The 21,675-nt window shown below is 48.5% G+C and overlaps 1 protein-coding gene across 2 annotated transcripts in view; it reads left to right on the forward strand.

The window, feature by feature from the left end:
• The window catches only part of RNGTT (RNA guanylyltransferase and 5'-phosphatase), a 2,962,270-nt gene that overhangs the window by 50,879 nt on the left and 2,889,716 nt on the right, over positions 1 to 21,675 (forward strand). For both annotated transcript variants that reach the window (XM_069606512.1, XM_069606514.1), the window contains exon 4: positions 14,949 to 15,037. In XM_069606512.1, the coding sequence (XP_069462613.1) occupies positions 14,949 to 15,037 (89 nt within the window). The remainder of the gene's footprint in view (positions 1 to 14,948; positions 15,038 to 21,675) is intronic.

Consider the following 21,675-nt stretch of genomic DNA (forward strand, 5'->3'; position numbering starts at 1 on the left):
TTGCCTGTTCACATGCGCCCCGGCGTGGTAGTGCCGAGCCACTTGACTTCAGCGTATGTTAAGGCCCTCCTCCTGTGTGCCTAGAATTCTTCCCTTTGTTCTTGTGGGCCCCGGCTTCTCCCCCCGAGCCCACCGTGAATCTTGTCTTTGATTTTAGTTGGCGGGTTGATGATGGTTAAAAGTGGGGGTGGGGCTTGCCTGCAGGGCACCAGGAGCTGCGGGTGCCGCTTCTGGGACCACCTTTATAATGTGTGTGTGTTTTTTCTTTGTTTTTTTTCTTTTTTCCCCTTTATCAGCCCAAGGCGACCTGGGAGCCTACTACTTATCGCTCTCTATGTGGGCTGGCCTCTATGCCTACGGGCTAGTCTCTTACTGGTTACAGGGCCGTTTAGTGCTGGAGATCCGTTCCCAGTCCCGCCTTTATCTCCGGAATTATATGCTCTGTGTGGGCTGCAGTAACCTCTTCCTTCCCTCCGGGAGACGTGTCTGCCCGGAGCCTTCCACCCACTCACCTGCTTTATCGTTCTATGCCGAGTGTTCGCGCTCTTCCTCACCAACGTTCTCTCTGATGCCAGAGCCCCTTTCCGATGTCGGGAGTGCCTCTTCACCTTCCCTTTCTCTCACCGCTGCGTGAGGGGAGTGGGGGGGTCCTTTGCACCGCCTCTGTTCAGCCGAATCTCCTCTTCCCCTGCGCCGGCATCTCAGACTTGGCTCTCCTGGAGAGGGCTAAACTCTGCCACTTCTCCCCCGGCGGACCCATCTAATCTTACAGCGTCCCTGCCACGAATCTCCGGTTGCGAGTGATCTCGCTCCCCAGATGAGCTGAACTCCGCAACGCTGACTGCTCTGTCTGCCATGCTATCACCACTCATCTTCACCCGGGGGTAGTGAGTTTTCTTTACCCGTTGTGCTGCTGTCCTCTGCTTGCTTTACTACACCTTTTGTGGTCACGACGGCAGCCATCTTGGAATTGTCTCCATTCTTTTTTTTAAACCACGTTTTATTGACATTTTCTCAATGGAGAGGACCTCAAGTAATCTCTACAGAACTTTCAAATCCCCACTACCCTCGCTTCCCTCCATCTCATCCCCACCCCCACCCATAACACCTCTGGGCAATCGGGTCACAGAAATACTTTACAAGTCTACTTTAGGCGCCCTTGGCGAGTCTCTCCAATCTTCACACCTGTAGGGTGGGGATTCCCTCTCCCCAATTTTCCCATTGGGTTTATATCCTCCCCAGCTGCTGAAAATCGGCAGATATCAGTAACATTTACTCCACAGTCCTCATCCTTATGTACCCCCATCTCCGTCATCCCTGCCCCTTGGCTCAGCCCCTAAAGTCACTGGGCTGGCCCCTTGTAACCATATTTCAGGATGAACATGCCCCAATCCTGGTGAAAAGACCCCCAACCCATCATTAACCATTGCACTTAGTTTTTCCACCAGGAATATGTCCCACACCTTAATCACTTGATCATCCATTCAGACTTCGTAGGGGTTTTGGGGGGCTCTTTTCCATTTCTGGGCCACCACCAGCCTCCCTGCCCCTATTAAGGCCTCCCACATCCTGGGCAATCTTTCCACCTCATCTTGCTCCTCTGGAACTCCCAGTAGTACTAGCATAGGGTCTAACGCTAATGGGACCCCGTCACCCCTCGACCCAGCCAAGAAGCTCCTTCCAATAACTCTGTATCCCTGTGCAAGACCACAATACATGGTGTAGGGAGCCCTCCTCCTTGCACCCCCTAGGACAAAGAGGGGACAAATCTCTATACATTTTCGATAGTCTAAGGGGGTCCAGATGCCACCCATGAAGCATCTTGAAATGATGCTCTATGGATGATGTAAAAAGTTTGCTATAGAACATGTTATACACTTCCTCCCACATGCCTTTTGAGATTTCCCGCCCAGTCCGGGCAGCCCACTGTTCCTTGAATTGTTGCCTCCCTCCCAGATCAGCTGTCTCCAAGACCCTATACAATTTGGAGACCATCCCCTTTCTAGAGGTCGCTCTGCTCAACACCTGCTCAAAGGAAGTCAAGGGATGCGCCAGTTGCCCCTCCCATTGGGGGTCCATCAACAACCCCTTCAATCGGAGATAGTCAAATATAGAAACCACTTCCTACCCCAGCATGACATTTATCTCCTCAAAAGTCTTGACAACCCCATCCTCAAATAATTGTCCCTCCCTCTCCAGCCCAGCGTCCAATCACTGCTGTGCATGACTGATGCACCCCCCCCCAACCCCTCAGGTTTATGGGTGGCCCCACAGCAAGATCAGCGGGGTAGGCCACGAGGACAGCCTGTCGTTTACACCCTGCCTCCAAATAGACCTCAATACTCACAGAGATGGGTGGGTTTTCACCCCATCCGGCACCCCATTTTCAGGAGACAATGGCAAATCTCTAACTTTACTCAGATGCACGGCCACATGTCATCTCTCAGGTGTTCTCCTAGTGCTTGCAGTTGGGGCGCTTTATAATATAAGAAGTCTGGGAACCCAAATCCCCCATCATCTCTTGGTAAGGTGAGGGTATTCCTCCTGACTCGTGGATTCTTCCCCTGCCAGATGAACTCTGAGAACATGGCGTTCAAGTCCTTAAAAAATCCCTCTGAAACCGTCATTGGAATAGCTGTGAACAAATACAACAGCCGCGGCAAAATATTCATTTTAACCAACGTCATCCTCCCATACCACAACAGCGTTTGGGGGGCGCACTGGGTTAAATCTGCCTTCATCACTGCCAGAAAGGGGAAAAGGAAAAAGTTTACCGCACCAGCGATGCAAGGTCCCTAGGCACCCGGAAACCCAAATATGTGATTGCCTCTGGCTCTACTCTCATCCCCCCCAATGGAATCCACTATGGAGCCCAGGAGCATTGACTTAGCCACGTTAACCTTGAGTCCTGAGAAGGAGTCAAAGGCCTCAATCTGAGCCAGTAGAGCAGGGATAGATCTGTGGATGTCCCCCAAGTATGCCAGGATGTTGTCTGCAAACGGACATCTTAAACAACGCCTCCCCACACAGATTCTGCTGTCTGGGTGCTCTCTAATGGCGATCAGAGAAAGAGACACCCCTGTCTTGTGTGTGCCCCTGGATAGCTTAAGCGGGGCCGATATCACGCTGTTAACCTGCACCGTGGCCGTCGGGGACCTGCACACTGATGCTACCCACCTACAGAAGTTGGGGCCAAACCCCATCCACTGCAGCACCCACTCCACCTGGTTTAAAGCCTTTTCCAAGTCAATTGACACCTGGCATGTGTTCTGGTTGTGAACCTGAGCATGGTGTATTGGGGCCATCGTCTTCCGCATGTTGTCTGACCCCTGCCGGCCCCTAATAAAGCCGACTTAATCCCCATGCACTAAGGAGGGCATCACCCTTTCCAATCAGTTCCCCAACATTTTTGCCAGGATCCTGATATTCAAATTATGCAAAGAAATCGGGCGGTATGACTGACAGTGGGTAGGGTCCTTATCTGCCTAGGGGAGAACCACGATAAAGGCCCCCGACGTGAGTCCTGACGATTCCTTTCCTCCAGGACTGAATTAAACAGTTGGCCATAAACGGTGCCAAGGTCAAGCGAAACAGCTTATAAAAGCGAGTGGTGAAACAGTCTTACCCTAGCGAGTGGTGAAAGTCTTACCCTGGTGATGTGCCCCCCTTCATGTCTTATCGTATGGACCACCTTCATCTCCATAATCTGGTCCTCAAGGGCCGCAGAAGTCTCCTGTGATAGTTCTGGAATGGGAAGCACCTTCAAAAAAGCATCAAGGTAGGTCACTCGCCCCTGGGCAGAACGCAGGGCCTCCACCCTTTTAGCCCTCCCTTGCTCCCCAGCCTCCAGACTAGGATCCTGTCCGCCCTCCTTCCCCCTTTCTCCTGATAGTTCTGTTGGATGAACAACAGTTTCCTTTCCGTTTGATAGAGCAACAGTTCTTTCAACTGGGCCCTATACCCCCTCAGACGCTCCCAATCCTCCGCTGCTAGGGGTGCGCCTGCCCTCCATTCTGGCTACAAGACACTTATTTCCCTCCTAAGATCGGCCTCCAGCTCCTCCCGTTCCCTCCTTTTCCGCCCTCCCAGTCACATGAGCTCTCCCCTGATAGTTGTTTTAATTTTGTAGTTTTTGCATTTTATATTGGTTTTAACAAAGCATAAATGCAAACTTAACACATCTTCATATGCAATGTAGCATATGATATCCAGTGTCTGGCCCCATCTGTTTCAATACCCGCCTCCCCATATTCTGTTGCCAGGTACTGGGAAATCGGTTCCATGGCAAGGATATACAACAATGGTGACAGCGGGCATCCTTGCCTCGTACCTATTTCTGGTTCCCACACCTCTGATATCCATCTACCTGTTTTGACCCGATCCATCGGTCTAGTGTACATCAATTGCACCCACTTGATGTATCTCTGCCCAAAGCCAAATCTGCGTAACTTATAGGCAGTCCCACCTCACTGAATCAAATGCTTTCACTGCCTTTCCCAGGATGCCATCCTATCCATCGTGCTGCAATCTCCTCCGGTTCCAGGTCATAATTTGGCCTGGTACATAGCCCTTCTGGTCCGGCTGCACTAACTTGTGTATCACCCTTTTCATTCTAAGTTGCTAATATGGGCGTCAGTATCTTGTTCTGATTAAGCAGTGTGAGGGGCCTATCGGAGCTGCATTCCATCAGCGTTTTACCGGGCTTGATGAGGGGTATAATAGACTCTTGCAGGCTGAGTGGGAGAACCCCCGCTACATAAGAGTCATTGTTAAGTGATAAGTAAATGAGGGCGGGGTGGCACTACGTGCGTGTATTCTTTATAGAATTTGCTAGGTAGCCCATCTGAGCCTGGCATCTTCCCTGTCGGCAAACCCGCTATTATGTTGTATATGTCCTCTACGATGATGGGCGCCTCTAAACTATCCCTTTCCTCCTGGTTCAGTCTAGGAAGCTCAATCTCTTCTAACACCTCCTTTAGGCCGGTGCGGGGGGTCCCTCCTGGTACAGACTTGGTAGAATTCACAAACCTCCTCATTAACCCCTCTTTGGGTGTGACATAATTCCCCTTGTCGTGTGATGGAGTGTATGGGGCTACTCGGTCCCTCTTTTGTTTGTACAGCCATGCTAGTAATCTGTTGGGCTTGTCTCCTGTGTGTTATCTCTCCATGTATTTGGCAAAACTGTTTGCCCAGCCTCTCCCAGCAGTCCTTACATGTTTGTCTTAGATCCCAGGTTTCTCCCTGCTTCCTAAATCCTGCCCTTGGGACGGCTCTATTTCCCTCAATCGCTCCACTGCCGAGGCCAATTCTCTGTTAATATCTGCTTGGACGCTGCTGGACCCTGCTATAGCGATTCCCCTAACCACCACCTTCAACGCGCCCCAGAAAGTACCTGCACTGGGTACACTACCCAAATTGTGCGCAACGTATTCAGTTATACAATCACAAAACTGGTGATCTGTGAGCGATTAACTCCTGATCCTGCATGTAGGTATCTGGGTCCTGGCAGGTACATATTGCCACTGTAAGTTAAGCAGGGCGGGGTCCGACAAAACCATACCTCTATACTAGGCATTTGTAATATTGTGCATCAGTTCCTTTCCTATATATAAAAAAAAAAAATCCTTGTGTGTACTGCGTGTGGTGCTGAAAAGTGCAAATGTCCGGTGACTGGGTGGAGCACTCTCCAAGCATCTTCTAGATCAAAAGTATCCATGAGCATCTGTAATGTCCTGGCGGGTGAAGCTCGTTTAGTATATTTGACGTCAGACCTATCTAGAATTGGGTTCAGTGAACAATTAGTCTCCCCTCTACCCCCAAAATACCATATTACTATCTGTATATGGGCCTAGCCACAGGTATAAAGTCTGGAAAAATGTAGCTGTACTGTGGTTGGAGGCATACGTGTTTACTAGACATGTGTCCACTTGTTCAAGGAGGCCTTGTACAAGCATCATCCTGTCCTTATCCGTTTTGATGTGCGTAACCTTGAAAGGTAGCGAGGGCACAATCCAGATCAGTACCCCTCAAGCATAGGTGGAATATGGGGAACCGAACAGCTGCCCTCTCCAATTACCCGCTAATAATGCCCGTTTGTCAGCCGTGAGCTGTTTCTCTTGCAACATGGGCACATCTACTTTACATCTCTTAAGATGAGGGAATACCCTATTTAGTTTTACAAACGCATTCAACCCCCTCACATTCCAGGAGAGTACATTTAAGTTTCCCGCCATTTGCTGCTGCTTCCTTCTCCACGACCCATTATCTGTAGCAGCGTAGCCAGCGTTCCATTTCCCTTTAACGGTGCTGTAGCTCGGAATAATGTGCTATGTATTGCTTTCAGTATGTGCACAGGCAACACACCCCCCCCTCCCTTTTGAACATCCCCAACTAAACACTTTTTGATTTTCAACATATAACCATACATATTTACAAACCATTGTTCACTGTAAACTTGCACATACAACTATAAGCTTCATTTTTCCCTTCCCCCTCCCGTAACTCCTATCTGCCCCCTCGGCCTACATCGCACTGCACCAATCGGTTTCCTACCCCCTCAGGCCATATTCACAATTATGCCCCACCTCTTGGACTGACTTCTAACCGGGATGGCTTGGTCCGATATAGTCAGTGCAGCCAGCAATTGTCTCCAAGCATCCAGTTACCCCGCCTCTGACTCCTCATGCCTTCCCCTGGCTTCCTGGCCAGCATGGTTACCCTGCTCAGGCATTTCCGCTTCTCGTATTCGCCCCATGCAATTCTGCCTGAGGCTAGTGCACAGCAGGTGGGCACCAAAACCAGTGCACTCAAAAGATAGAACATGAGGGGCGTGACGGGCGCAGCCATGGGCACGTCCCTCATCGCCTTGTTGTGAAGCATTGGGCAATACTGTCTTATGTTGAATCCCGCCATATATACTGTAAGACAGTTATAAAAATCCTAAGCCTGCTCCCCGATGGGAGCTGACCCCCTCTCCAGAAACAAAAAGCCCATTGGTCTGAGGATGTTTATTTGGTTGCTGGACTGCACCCTCAGCCGTACCATGCCGGCAGTCTGTTAGGCAGAATTATATGCAGTACCTTTTGGGAACACCACACACAATTAAGACTACAAGTGACGGTACAAATTCACCTTTGGTACAAGCCTGTACTACACAGTAAAGTGGTAGCGATGGCTGAGCAGCCAGACTTATCTCAAGAGCAAGTGAGCAGTATCAATAGTTACATAAAGGACAGCAATTACTATGATTCAAACAAACACTGACTCAAGGTTTCTAAGTAAAAGTATATATATTTATTTACACATCAGTTGTATAACATCTCGCTAAAGTAAAGCAGTTGAAAAATCACACTTAATACACCAATCCACTCCCAATAGATTGTAGACAAGTTAAACTAAAAAATGAAGTATAAGAAAAATGGCACTCTAGTAATTTAAAAAGGAGGGAAAGAAAAAGTTAGGTAAAAATTGAGCAGCACCAGCAGGTACGTAAGCAGGGCAATCTAGAAAGAGGAACTACAGTGATGGAATCAAATCAAAAAGGCTTAGGGCCAAAGTCAATAGGACAAGTCTTTTGTGCAAGATCAGACAGTTCAGGGTAGTTTGTGGTTGTCTTTGCCAAGAATTCTGGACGAGGTTGGTCAGCAGAAAAGCTAGTTTAAAGAGTAGAGAAGGACACATCCTCGGATTGGCGAAAGGTTTCACACACCTTCACCATGGCTGGACGAAACGAATTATCGAATTTGCACAGTACCTTTTTAAATGGAAAAGAAGCTGTAGCTGAGGCGGACGTTCCTGGCAGCTGCAGGCTCACGGTTCCTGAAGCGACTATCGGACTGACATGAAGTAGGAAGACTGGAGGATCCTGCGCTGCCCAGGGAAGAAACCACCAGCAGCAGAGCAAATCGACGAATAAAAGGTAAACTCCTTAAAACCCAAGCAGGGTCCGACATTCGTGGCTATCCGGTTCACTGTAGCTCTGTACAGCAAATTCGACCAGAGGAGGGAGTCCTGGCTTGCAGTTTGGGCGAACTGGGTGGTCCCACCAGCTCAGGGGAAGAAGATTCCTGGTAGATCTTCTCTGTCGTTGGAGCTTGAAGATTCGTACCTGCAGCAGGGCTTCACCGGGCGGTTCAGTCATTGTGTAGGGGTCCTCTCCTGTCGGCTCCTCTTTCGTTCCAGTGGCGTCTCTGCCTTTCCAGAGACCTGCTTTTTTTATGCAGTTTTCCCCCATTCACACAGCCTGGCTGTCAATCACACAGCAGGGTGGCTGTCCCACTGGGATAATCACCTAGCCAATCAAACAGGAGTGCGACTTGGGTTACCAAGGGAACCCATGGCCGGGGTTCCTAAAACCCCTCCCTCACATCCTGGCTACCCAGATTTTCAGGCACCTAAGGAGGGCTTCTGTGGAGAAGCCCGCGAAAAGACAGTGAAATAAGGAACCAAACCTGGTTACGAGAAAGGCATTTTCAAAAAGAAATGGCTAATAAACCCAACCGGAACCGTATACAAACTTATATGGTCTATTGGGTTTAAGTTCGAGGCTACCAAGATAGCACCAAGGTTATTTAAGATAACCGTGGTAGGAAAAATAGGGTAGTTACCACTGCCACCAGCCAAGTCTTGATGAAAAGGGAGCGAAGCAATGCTCCAAGAGAAACAGACAAAAAGGGATAAGTATTAACCCTTTCCAGTACTATGTAAGAAAGGGTGTACTGGGTCTGTGGATTTTTAAAAGACTGATCAAGTTAATGGCAACTTTACATGTTCTGGGAGACAGTAGTCAGTCCCAGAAAATGTAGTCTGAGTTGGGAAGTCTAAAAGACAACCCTGTGTCATTGCACTGAAGGTGCTGTGTACCACACAATAAAAAGATGATGCCTATGGAGTAAGTGAGGCTCCACAGTTTATGAACACAAGAAAATGTTCAACACACACAGCAGAACACATGTAAGAGTGGGGGGGAAAAAGGGCTTCCACTCTTACCAGGTGAAAAAAATAAATCCTAGAAATCCAGCAAAGCTGCTGAGGGACTCAGTAGGTAAGGGAAATTAGCCATTCTTGAGAATTCTCCCTAACACAGTCCAAAGTATCTTAGTTACTCCTGGCCTCTGATTGGGTAGGGTCTTCTTTGTGTCTCACCTACCGTCCTCTTTTCCCTGCTCGCCAGGGCCAATCTTCTCCAAACTTCTCTCTGTCCATCCATGCCTGCGCTTCCTCCGGAAGTTCAAAGAACCTTAAGCCGGGCTGGGTAGATCAGCATATATTTCAATCCAGCCGAGTGACGTCTGCTCTTAGCTGCTGTGAATTGTGCCCCGTTCTTTTGCACTTGAAACGTGTAGTCGGGGTATACCGCTAAATCTGCTGAGTCGCTCTTCAATGCTCCTCCTTGTCTTCAATAGGCCAGGATCTTCTCCCTGTCTTTATAATTCAGTTCCCCGGCCCGATCTCGTGGAGAAGCATGTTCTCTATGTGCGTAGTCTGATCTGCTCCTTCTTTCCGCTCCAGCAGGCCCACTATACGTATATTATTCCTGCCCGACATTCTGCTTCCTCTACTCTTTTCTCCAGTAGGTCCACCTTCTGCTGCATGACATGGACGCCCACTTGCGCGTCTCTGAGCGCTCCTGAATTCGCCTTTGCTCGCGTCGCCAGCATGGCTGTGCGTTACGCCAAGTTCCGGACATCCTGGCGTAACAGTCCCACTTCTATTTTCACCCCTTCTATTTGTGACCCCAGCAAGGCCTTTAGATCCGCTATGGCTAGCATCACCTGGTTGTGCAACTTCATGGCTCCCTCTTCTTTCGCATACTTGGGTTCCATATTTTTCCCTGGTGCTTGTTGCTGGGATTGGGCGAAGTTATCTATTGTTGGTTGGTGTGCTTTGGTTTTCGCCGACTTGGGAGGTATTCGGCCTGTCTTCTTTAACTTCAGTGGTGCGCAATCCCAATTCGTCTTGGCTTACAGTTATGTGTGCCCTTGGCTAAGCGTCTCTACAAACGCTGTTCTCGTGGGCTCAAGCAATGTTTCCTAAATCTCAGTGACTGCGACTCCCCTGGGCAGACCACTCTCGTGCAGTACTCTAGGGGCGGTAGCAGGGTCCGGCCTTCAGGATCCTGTCATGTCTTGGGCGCGAGTGGGTGGGTTTCTTGAGCTATTCCTCCCGATTTTCCAGTGATAGGACTTGGATCACAGTTTGGCGTCTATTGCCTAGCTTACAGCTTTCAAGGCACTAGTTATTTTATTTATGGAATCTGCATCCCATGGCAATTCCCCTGTTTAATTCAGGCCCTGCAAAGGTCACACTGCCCTCTTCACGCTCCTACCCTGGATTCACTACTCACTTCTCCAGTGGTTGTAGTCTTTGCACCGTCTTCAAACCCTTTTCTTGGCTCCTGTAGGTCCAATGTTACGGGGTTCCCTCTCTTCCGTTCACCACTCTACATCAGTTCTTTCACCGCTCCTCCTTCCAGCCACTGCTGCCAGCCTACCTGCTACTCTTCTCCCCCAGTGCTGGAGCTTCAATTCCAACACACAACCCGGGTGTACTTAATCGCCCCACTCCTGGCCACCATCTTCCTGCCGCACATCGCTCCTTCCGTCCTTTGCTGCCTGTCCTGTGTATCTGGGGCTATTCACTTATATCCAGTACTTAGCTCAGATTCTCTTTGATAATCTCCGTAGCTGCTTCTCAGCACATTATTGTTCAGTGCCCAGACTCTCCTGGGCTGCACGCTGCTGAACCTCCACAGCTATTATTACCACCTGTGTTATGTCCTGCAGCAATTTGTTCACCTAACAGTAACTGGGTGTTCTGGCCCGCGGTTACAGTTTTGAATCTTCCCCCAAACTGCTGAAATCCCTTTGTTACTGGGGCGGTCAGCGTTGCTTCGCCGTGCTGCCCAGGTTCCCTTGCACGCTGTCCCTGGTCTGTGCTCCTGCCCGCTATGCCCGATCGTCTGGATGTGCCGTGTCCGCTTGCAGCCCCTGTGTGTGCGCCTCTGAGGGAATGTTACTTTCCTCTGTCGTCTTCCTGATGGCCGGATAGCCCGTCCTGCTGCCCGCATGCACCACCAGGGGACTGCGTGGTTCGGAGAGCTTGCACTTCACTTGCCATCACTTTGGAAGGTTGCTCTCACCCTTCTCATCTCCGCAGCGCAAATGTGAGAGTCTGATCACTGGCGTCCCTCCTTTGATATAACTGATCCCCACACCCGTTCCCGCGATCACAGATCCCTTCTTTTTCACCTCTACTTCCGCAGGGTCTGCTGAGACCTTCTGGCTTTCAGTTCCTCACTACGGTCTGCCTCGCTTCGTGCCCGCCATCTTAGTTTCAGGCTTCTCCGGAGGGCACTATAGTACACACAGCGTATCTCACCAGCCACTTCTTCTCTGTTCTCCACTCCCAGGAGGTTCTTATACAATCCCAGTCATTTGCCTATTATTTAACTCGTGGAAGCTTAATCTTTCAGTTGGAACATGTAGGATCAGGCGGGAGCTGTCTCGGAGGCAGCCCTACTCCATTGGCTGCTGGCCACGCCCCCTCCTGATAGTTGATTTAAATGTGTCCCAGACACATGGAAGCCCCACCTCCCTGTTGTCGCTGAGGAGGAAGTATTCCTGGATACTCAGCAGGAGCGACTGGGCCACCTCCTTGTCATTGAGGAGAGCATTGCACTGACCCCTTCCCCCAAGTTTCTGACCACCCCTCCAGTCCCCTATCACTGTCTTAACCAAGTCGTGGTCTGACCATGGACCGGGTTCTGTCCCTGTGTCAGAGACCTGCCTCTGCAGCCCCTTTTTCGATTAGAACATCCTTGAGTGAGAATCGTGAACATGGGAGTAATATGTGAAAAAACACTTTCCCTCACATCCAAATGCCTAAATAACATAGCACCCCTGTACCTTACAGAGAGAACAAACAGGAAAACCTCAATCCGGCCCATGAGATCTGCTAACGCCTTCACCCTAGAGGTTCCCAGATACAAACAGAACACAGCTGGCGGCTCCAGCTTCCCAGTTACTGCTGCCGAATCCTGGAACAAACTCCCATTAGAGCTTAGAACTGACCTTAGAAGGCGTACAGTTCTAGCCAGGTTATGGACCAATGATGTCTAATTTGAGCTGTTGCTGAATCCCCCCCACAGCAGGCAGCTCACCGGCCTGACCTCTGCACTACCAACTGGTACTATGCTAATTTGTCTCTGTAAATTTGATCACTCTCTGTAACACTGCATAACTATCTTCGCCTGTATAAAACTATGTATGTAATATAAATGCCTTGTAACCAAGCTGATAAGTATCCTTGTAATGCTTGCGCCCAACTACCAACGGGTCTCGGCTGTGCCATATTAAATAAACAAACAAACCCCCATACCTGTGCGTAAGTATCTACCATCCCATCTCGTTATTGTCCTGGCTAAAATCTGAGAGCCTGGGCAACCCGAACCTGAGTGGGAATGGAGCCAGGTCCACCCGCGCAGTCTGCTTCTGGGTCCAAGGCCATATTGAAATCATCCCCCACCACCCTATTAAAAACTCCTCCATAAAGCTCGGAAGCCTCTCCTTAACTCGGTCCCAGAACTGGTTTGGGCTCTTATTAGGGCAATATACGGCTCCCACGTCAGTCCCGGGCCCGTAACCTTGCCTCTCAAAAAGAGGAAGTGCCCCTCAGGGTCCTTAAATTCCCTATCCACCTTCATGTCCAATTAGTTGGCGTTTTATAATTGCCACCCACCCTTTTCTTGGTTCCACCGGACGCGCTATACACCTTGTTTATGGTCCTGGCTTTCGGCATCGGTTTTCTCCCCTTAGACCAGTGGGTTTCCTGGACGCCAGCTATCGCAACAACTAACAACTGGGCCACCAGTGTCCCCCTGCCGCCAGCTCTCCTCAAGCCTCACAGGCCATCTCCTGAGTAACCCCCCCCCCACCCTTCCAACCAGTCCCCCAGAAAGTATCATCCCCCGGGGTCATGCATATCCCACATCCAGCCCCCTGAACAGCGAAGCATGATCCTGCACCTCTCTCTATAGGCAAAACCTCCCCATCCCACCCTCCCCCTGAGCCTTGAGGAAGCCCCCCTGCCCAACAAAGCACCAAAAGGCCCTTCTATTCCCCCAACCTCCCTCTGGTTCCTGCTGGTGGAGGGATACGTTTCCACAACCCCTGAACACGCTTTTGTGCTGGCAAGCTCTCCTTCTGTCGCCCAACAAACCCCAGGGGGCCAGACAAGTGTCTGAACTCTTCCTCAGTCATCACCACCCCTTGAAACCCTCTTGGTTCTCCTCCTTGACCAGCCTATATTTGGAGCCCTCAAGCTCGAACTCCAACAAAAAATGGAACCCCTACCTTTACCTCACTCCCTTCAAAGTGAGTTATTTAGTTAGGGGACCACATTGCCGCCTCCTAGCTAGATTAAATCAAGAAAGGTCCTGCAAGATGGCGATGCATGCCCACCCGACTCCACCGGGCCCACCCTCCTAGCTTTGTCCAGCACCTTGGATTTCTTTGCATAGTAATGAAATCTGGGCAGGATTGAGCGAGCTCCGCGGCCTCCGGACCTGCCCTGTGGGCCCGGTCAATGGTAGGCACCGTAGTCATGTCATCAAACCGTCTTGATTACTTCATTGAGTCCCCTAACAATGTCATCTCCTGTCTCCCCCTCCCTCTCCGGGAAACCAAAGAACCTCCAGGTTGTTGCGTTTCTCCCAGATTTCAAAATCGTCCATTTTCAGGGTGATCTCCTCCTCTCCAGTTCTGAGAGTCTCAAGGACCTCTACCGAAGACTGGTGGGCCTCCAACCCCTCCAGTCTGCTATAAATTACCTCCCCCTTCTTGTCAAGCCCATCAATCCTCCGGCAAATGTCAGAACTAATTCCCCGATCTCCTGCATCAAGACAGCGATATTCCTCTTCGTTGACATCCAGGCCCCTGCCTCTGCCATGTTCAGGGCCTTTGTGGAGGGGGAGGGGGGGTTCCAGCACCTGGAGCAAGAGTATCTTTCCCCACCCTATATTTTTGAAGAGAGGCTGCCGTCCTGAGTGAGGGGTGTATTACGTCCAAGGCTTTGTAGATTGAGAACCACTGCCCTCACTGTTTAAGGCAATGGGCAGGCAGCACCACCATGCCCCGGGACACACCACTGCCAGGGGTGCCCGGGACTCATTCCCCGGTATAAGTGAATGAGGACGACGGCCCATGGGCCCCCGACCTGTATCCGCTTACACGCTGTTTTGTAGATACTGCCACTTGTCCAGGCCACAGAGGCTCTGCTGCGCTGGCTCTCACCTTCTGCTCCATACCGCAGCCGAATGAGCCCTCTGCCACCTGGTTCGCTCACTGCCTCCTCCACCTGCTCTTAGGGTGTCGCAGTGCGAGAAGCGAGCTTGTCTGCCCGGCTGCCCAGGCCTCTCTGCCACTCCCCCCGGGCCTGCCGCTCTCGTCCTGGGCTGCTATGTGGGGGCCTTCTCATACAGCCCCTGCAACTCTGACGCTTCCTGCCACCCTCCCCTCTTCAAGTTGGGTGCCGGACGGGACGCCAGCCAAGTTCCTTCTCCTCTCTTCTGCCTAGGGTCCTGCGGACTCCCTTTAGATCCCCGGCACCACTGGTCCGATTGCCCCGGTTTCTCGCTCTAGTTATGCCCGGGGTTTGAGGGACCGGGGAGGAGTCAACTCATCAGCAGTCAGGTATTTGGGGGGGGGGGGTGGGGAGGGGCCCTCAGGACCCTTAAAAACACGTGGGATGGGAGTTGCATCAAGAGCTAGTACATCCCTGCGCCCCCTGGTGGCCAACTGACACATAACTCCGCTTTATCTGCAGATTAATTCTTTTGCAAACTGTACAAATGGTTTAAGGCACATGGACAAATATAAGTATTGCATCTAGTTTGTTTTTGTAATTGATTTTCATGTGGTACTGCTTACCTATTTTACATTTTCTTTCAGGCATGGAGAGTGCCCAACACTTGAGAACACAGATACATTTATCCGGCTGTGTGAAAAGTTTATGGACAAAAACCCTGAAGAACTCATAGGTATGACTTCAATATCTTTACTACACACATTTATACTCCTTCAGCCTTCTAATTGAAGTTCAAAGTTCTCTATCGTGGGTTTTCCCAGATTAAGAGGATGTAGAACAATTCTGTGTTTCTAGAATGGACCTCTGAGCACTTTTATTTTCTATTTAAAAATGTTTTTGGAATAATTATAAACTCAAAAAATAGAAAAACTCATGATAGAGTGCCCAGAGACAGGACTCTGCTCCTTTTTAAATTTTGACTCAGGATTCTTAAATTTTGACTCAGGATTCTCAACACCACGGAGACTGTCTTGGTTCTTGTTTTATGCTGTGGCAGAGCTGTACTTGGAGCACTGTTTGTATTTGTTCTACTCGATGTTCTTTCGTCTTTGCGATGCCCCATTTCCAGGTCTTAAAACTCATTTCCTTTTTTTTTTTAAATGTTTCTTTGTTTTTTTTTTGGTTTTTAAACTTTTTGTCCAGGGTGTTTGGGGCTTTCTGACACTATCCTGGCTTCAAATAGTGTGTGTTTTTTGATACGAAGATGCTAGACCCATAGGTGCGCACAAGATGCCTATCCTGTCGGGCGTCATAGCATGATTCTTCTTTCTGTGCAGAATGAAATCTAGGGTTTTGTCATTTCCAGCAGTGCTTTTTTGCCAAACTCCATTAGAAGCCATGAAACCAGAAGCTCTTTGCTTTGGAACGACCCTAGACCGGACACACTGCATAAAGTATACCCATGCCCTCAAATGCTTGTACCAAAGTGTGCTCACCTCCGATATGACTCGTTTCTCATGCAACATACACTTCTACTGATAACAACCATGGAAGGATCAATTGCGTTTGGTAAATCAGCACGCTTATCAAGAAAGGTGGAAAAAACTACAGGATGTCACAAAGTAGGGTCCCCACCTCAGTTACAGGAAAAAGAGTCTCTGCATCCCAGGGTAGTTGTCCTACCAGGTTTCCAGAAACAGATATGCAAGCTTCCTGAAGGAAGCAGAGTGATTCTGCAGAGACCACTCAGTCAAAGTGGGCTCCCCCGACTTGAATGATGTTATGTTAATTTATAAAGCGCACCAAAAAAAGGCATGGGGTTATAATGGTGCTTTGCTCAGCACAGGATCTCTCAACAAACTTAAGTGTGCATAGCATTCACAACAAACAAATACTCAACTACCCAGACCGACAGCCGGGCAGTGCCCTACCTGAACAAATACGTCTTTTTATTTCTGCTGGAACATTTCCAGCAATTTGATCGGATGTTGAAACCAAAATTAACTAATTCTCTGTTTGCTCTCTGGGCTGTATCTCAATGCAAGTTGAAAAGCTTGACCCTCTAAGTGACTGATGATACAAACTACAAGTAAGGAACCAATTGGAGTATGCAGAAAAACATAGTGGGCTAGGGCTATAAATAAATGAGAAGAGCTGAAGTAAAGGGAAGAGCAGAAGTCTAAGCAGGAGAACTGACAGAGTCCAGAAGCAGAAAGCCAAGCACCCAAATGGCCTGAGACAGTCTGGGGGAAGCCAAGAGAAGAGTTGCAGGAGTCCGTGTGTGCCAGGGATACTAGAGAGGAGAACCATGAAGCGCCTGGGACAGCAACCTGGATATCTGTGAATAATCCTTAAGGAGGTCACAGGACCTGGATCTTTATATCTCACAGAACCATAGGGCATTATAACTCTTGGCGGGAAAGGAGCAATGCAAAATATTGTTTGGGGAAGGCACATTATACCTTAGTTGAGCCATTTAATGGGGAAATGTAGGAGCAGAATTTAATTGGGGTTCTGACTCCCTACCTTTCTGGGTCCCCTAAACGTTTTGTTTGCTTACTTGGTTTTTGTACTCTTTGTTATGTGACTAAAGACACTTATCACTTTATTCCTTCTGCTACTGTCACCCTTTTTCTGGTATGGCTACTGTTAAGACCACATTTCTATTTTGGTGATCCTAGGGCCATTTATCTGGGCCCCTAAACCTTTTGACCCACCCCCCTTTCTTTTTTGGTGATTGGATGAGGTCCCCCTGCCATTATGCCCCTTGTTACCTATGTTACCTATTATAAGGTATATTGTACTGGATCGTCCCCAAGGTGGCCAGTCCCACAGGTGCCTCGCTGGCACCCCATTTCTGCCCTAGATTGTGTCACTGTAGTTTGGTTTTAGGGAATAGGTTGGTTGTGGCTGTACTTTAATTTAGGCTTCACCAAGGGCACAAGCCATTTAACCTCATTGGTAGCCTAATTCACTCTTTGGTAGCCATTGGGGGTAACAGTAGATTTTTTTTCAAACCCTGCTCTCGGCATTTTGTTTTCTAGGTCTTCCTGAAGTGGCTGCAAAATGGCTGTTGTGATCATGTGGTAGTTTGTGTCTCCCATCATGACAGCCGCCACACTAGCCCTAACTGGTTTCGGCTAGGTCTGGTCCCTGGACAAGTATTCTCACTTCTCGTGGGGGGTGGCTTTAGCTGAGCGGCAGCCCCAGTGCAAATCAGTTTAGTTGGGTCATCGGAGCCTCTGCCCCAGTCCCTTTGTGTGATTGCCTGGCTGGCTTTTGGCCAAGCCCCTTTTAATGGGGGCTTTTAGGTTTTGCCCTGGTCCTAACTCTCTTGCTACTGTGTGTTCCTGAAACTTGGAGGTGACCAGTCTGTTTTTAAAGACCTTGCTGGGTAATATTTGGGAAGTGCAGTTGCTTCACCTTATCCTTTTTGGGGATTTTTGCTGCTAGATGTCCAGTCTCGATTTCCTGGAGACTGCACACGACTACCCAAATCTGCTTTTTTGGGCGGTCCTGCAACTGTTTGCTGCGTTCTTTTATTTGCCTTACTGCTGGTAGTCATTTGTGCAGGTTCCCCCGTCTTCCTGAAATCTCCTCCACTTGACTTTTCACTCGTTGGTCTAAGGTAGATGTCCAAGGAAGAGCGTTTGCTTTTATGCTGTGATTGTGGTATTGTGCACGTTCCGGAGTTCCGAAGCCTGAATACTGCACCTGTGGGGAAGAACAGTTAAGTTGCCAGGTTGTTGTGGTTCAGTTACTGGAGCCGTTTCCTCTGTAGCCACCTGGGGGTCCCAGGAAGGGCGATTACTCACGACATTTGCTCCTGGCTGTCCCCCCTGAACTGTGCTAGTGATTCCTGTGAGGCGATCCTAGCCACGATTCCCCATAGACCTGCATGGGGTCGGGATCCTCCTGTTCTGCAACTTCTTGTGGGGTGCATCTTCCAACCTCTGGAACCTTTTTCTTTCGGTCTCCTGTGGCCTTCCCTAGGGTCTATCATTGCACCATCTGCACCTGTGGGCTAGAATAGACTTCCCTCCAGTAGTTTGGATGGGCATTTAACATTTCCCAGTCTATCCTAAGGTGCTCTGAACGAACACTGGAACTCTCCCTAAAGTGACTCTAGGGTGCTTAACTGCCCATAGATATTTTCCATGAGGTCTCTGCGGGTTCATTGAGCTCTGGATTAAAATTCACCATGTCGGTACTTTCCTGTGATTTTTCTATCCGTCATTTTTAAGGTCATCCCTTTTCCGCTGTGTTAAATGTACTTGCAACACTAACGCTCTGGTAACCATGTGTTTATTTTTCCATGATATTTCAGAAAGGTATCTTTACTGAAATGTTTGATTCTCTGAAGTTTTTTGATGAGGTTCATTGTGGTTGTATTCTCGTTGTGGCTTTTATGTATTTGTGGTTGGTAACTGGGCATTCATTCTGTTATTCTGTTAACATGTGAATGTTAGCATGCGCCACACTTGGATGGAGCTCTTAACCTTGGCCTGCGTCCCATCTAGATAGAAATGTGAATGTTAGAACACTTAAATGAAACTGTGAATGACGACAAGTGCAACACTTGAATGGAATCGTGATAACTAGCCTGCCTCACATCTAGACAGAATATTGAATATTAGCAAGCGCCACACTCCGATGGAATAATGAATGATAGCAGGTATCTCACCTAGACATAATTGCAAGGACAGCAATGCCAACTAACCAATCCACTAACGATTTCATCCTTCTGCATACATCTCTCAAACTCTAACCAAACACAACCACAAGCCTAAAACGCAGCAAACTGCACAAACCGCACTATACGGCAACAACAAAACAAACCGCACATAGACTTGCACAACAGCACACGACGACTACCGACCGTAAAACACCCAAAGCCCAGCCAATGGACCCACCAGGCTGAGGGCCAACACCACATCACTGCTATCGTGCACCTTTACAGCTCATTCCCACTAACTCACCCCCCTCCCTATTTCAGGGCCGCCAGAGCGCCAGGGGACCACTCCGGTGGTGATAGTGCGCATTACAAATATCCTTTAACATTAGGCTCCAAGAGGTGTAAATGGGACGGGAGTGTGTTTTAGACCTAGGTATTGTAAATAAATGTTAGAGCAACCTTGTTGCCGCTTTTTAATCCTTTAACCTACCATATGTCCTAAGTTTTGGCCACCAGGTCTACGGCCTTTATGTACTGGGATTGGGATTTGTTTTTAGCACGCAGTGCTTGGTTGTGCATACTACTTGGTACTTACCTGCTTATTGGGTTGTATGGTATTCCAGTCCCTCCCACCCCCCTGTTATTTTATGTTTGGTGCTTGCCCATGACAGTGGAGATGCAAATGCTACCAGCACAACTCACTGCACTGTGGCTGTTTCCTCGCATTTTATCCACAGGCATTTTTCTAAAAAAAATAGTACCATTTGTAAAAGGGCTGTGGGATTAGCATACACTTTTTAAAACCTATTTAAAAGTAGTTGGTGGTCTGGGAAGAGGTTTGGGGCGAGTATGAAGGGGGTATGGAGTGTTCTGCCCCCTTACAAATGCGGAGCAACGGCCCTGGTTAGTTTGTCTCCTATTCGATATACCAGATCCCCACATGTAGACATCTGGATTAGTATAGTCTTTGTATAGGCGTTACGTTTTGTATAATATACTAACATTGCCTTAATACTGTGTATTCATATTCAAACTACGTATTTTAATTGATAGCATTGTATATGTGATTTGATTAAGTGTATATTTTTTGTGTATTAGTGTAGTGTATTTTCTAGGGGTGTGTACTAATTGTCGACCTACTTACCCCTACCTGAAAGTTAAGCCTTGTTGCTCTGATCATGCTACCCACTTTTAAGAGGGGTTTGGCTCCCTGCATTCTCAACAGAGAGTAGTACAAAAACCTCCTTTAAAAGCAACCATAGCAAGCACTCTATTTTGGTTCAAAGGTGATTTGAGGGTGTTGTGAAATAGGCTTTTTGCTTTACCACAGGTATAGTCACTTTTATCACATTAGTGAAATGCTGATTACTGGAGAAATGAGGCTTGTGCATCAATTTTGAGCAATGACGGACTGCTTTATTGTTTTCTTGCAAGACAAGATCTCAGCATCCTAAGTCTTTTGGGAACTGACTGCTCTAACCTGATCTATCTTTTAGACGCCCAGCCCCTTTCATAGGTCACGAATAAGCTGACGGATTTGAAACGTAACATTCTGGAAACCCTCTGTAGGCCTTTCCCTCAAACTTTCAGCCTCTGCGAAAACACTCATTTGTATTGTGTTAGTCATTTATATAGCGCCTTTTTCCATTTGTATGTCCTCTCAGTGCATTGTGGTAGGAATGCCCTCCCGGACCCAAGTCCAGGTATGGGAAATTTCTCAGAGGAGGCTTAAGTTGCGTGTGTTTTTTTTCACCACTATTAGGATTAGGACTGTCTAGGCTCCAATAAGAAACCCAAGAGGCTAGGCATGTGAACGGGTGCTGAGGGAGGTCACGACAGAGCGCTAGTGCAGGAAAAACTCTATATGTACCCACCTAGACTGGAAATTGTCATAGATTGCCGCTGTATTCTTATGGCAGAGGTGTTGAGGCAAGTCTGGTGTTTCAGTGCGAACAGTTGTGAGCAGCTAGACCGATTTTGTCATAGTCGTAGCTGCATTCTAAAGTGTTGATTGATAGCCGTGCCTGCGGCAGATGTCCACCGAATGTGATGCATTTATACATGCCTTTAAGCTCAGATGAGCTTATCTTTGATATTGTTTTGTCATCCGCACATAGTCATTCTTTGGTACCAACTTGTAGTTACTGCGTCCCGCCAAGGACCTCCCTCCCACAGTGTCATCATCTGCGCTCTGAGCCTTCTTTTCTTTGTACCAGACAAACCGGTTTAGGCAGTCGTGTGATTCTAAAAGACCCTGGCTTCAGTACCTACAAAACAGCACTTTTTTCAGTCCTACCTTTTTTGCATGTTCAGGAGTCCGGCAGACGGCAATCATTGTTCAAGCCCATATATTGAAACTACCTTCTAATGCAGTAGTCTGCTGAAAAGGGAAAGCAACAGACACAAAAGTAAATACCATGAGACGCGGTTGTATAAAAATTGTTCGAGTTACAATTGTCCGAATTACAATTGACCTTTTCACAATTGACCGAAATTCAGTCAATTGTGAAAAGGTCAATTGTGACCCTTTACAATCGGTCAATTGTTCATTCAAACAATTGTAAACTAACAATTCGGGTGTATATGAGAAAAAATGATTGTTCCACAGGACCACTGCACCGTTATGGTAGCCATTGGGGTAGTGATGTGTATCTGTAAGCCGTGGTCCCGCCCATTTAACTTTGGGCTGGCCATTT

Source organism: Ambystoma mexicanum, chromosome 4p (genome assembly GCF_040938575.1).
Source record: "Ambystoma mexicanum isolate Mex_15411 chromosome 4p, UKY_AmexF1_1, whole genome shotgun sequence".
Taxonomy (NCBI): Eukaryota; Metazoa; Chordata; class Amphibia; order Caudata; family Ambystomatidae; genus Ambystoma; species Ambystoma mexicanum.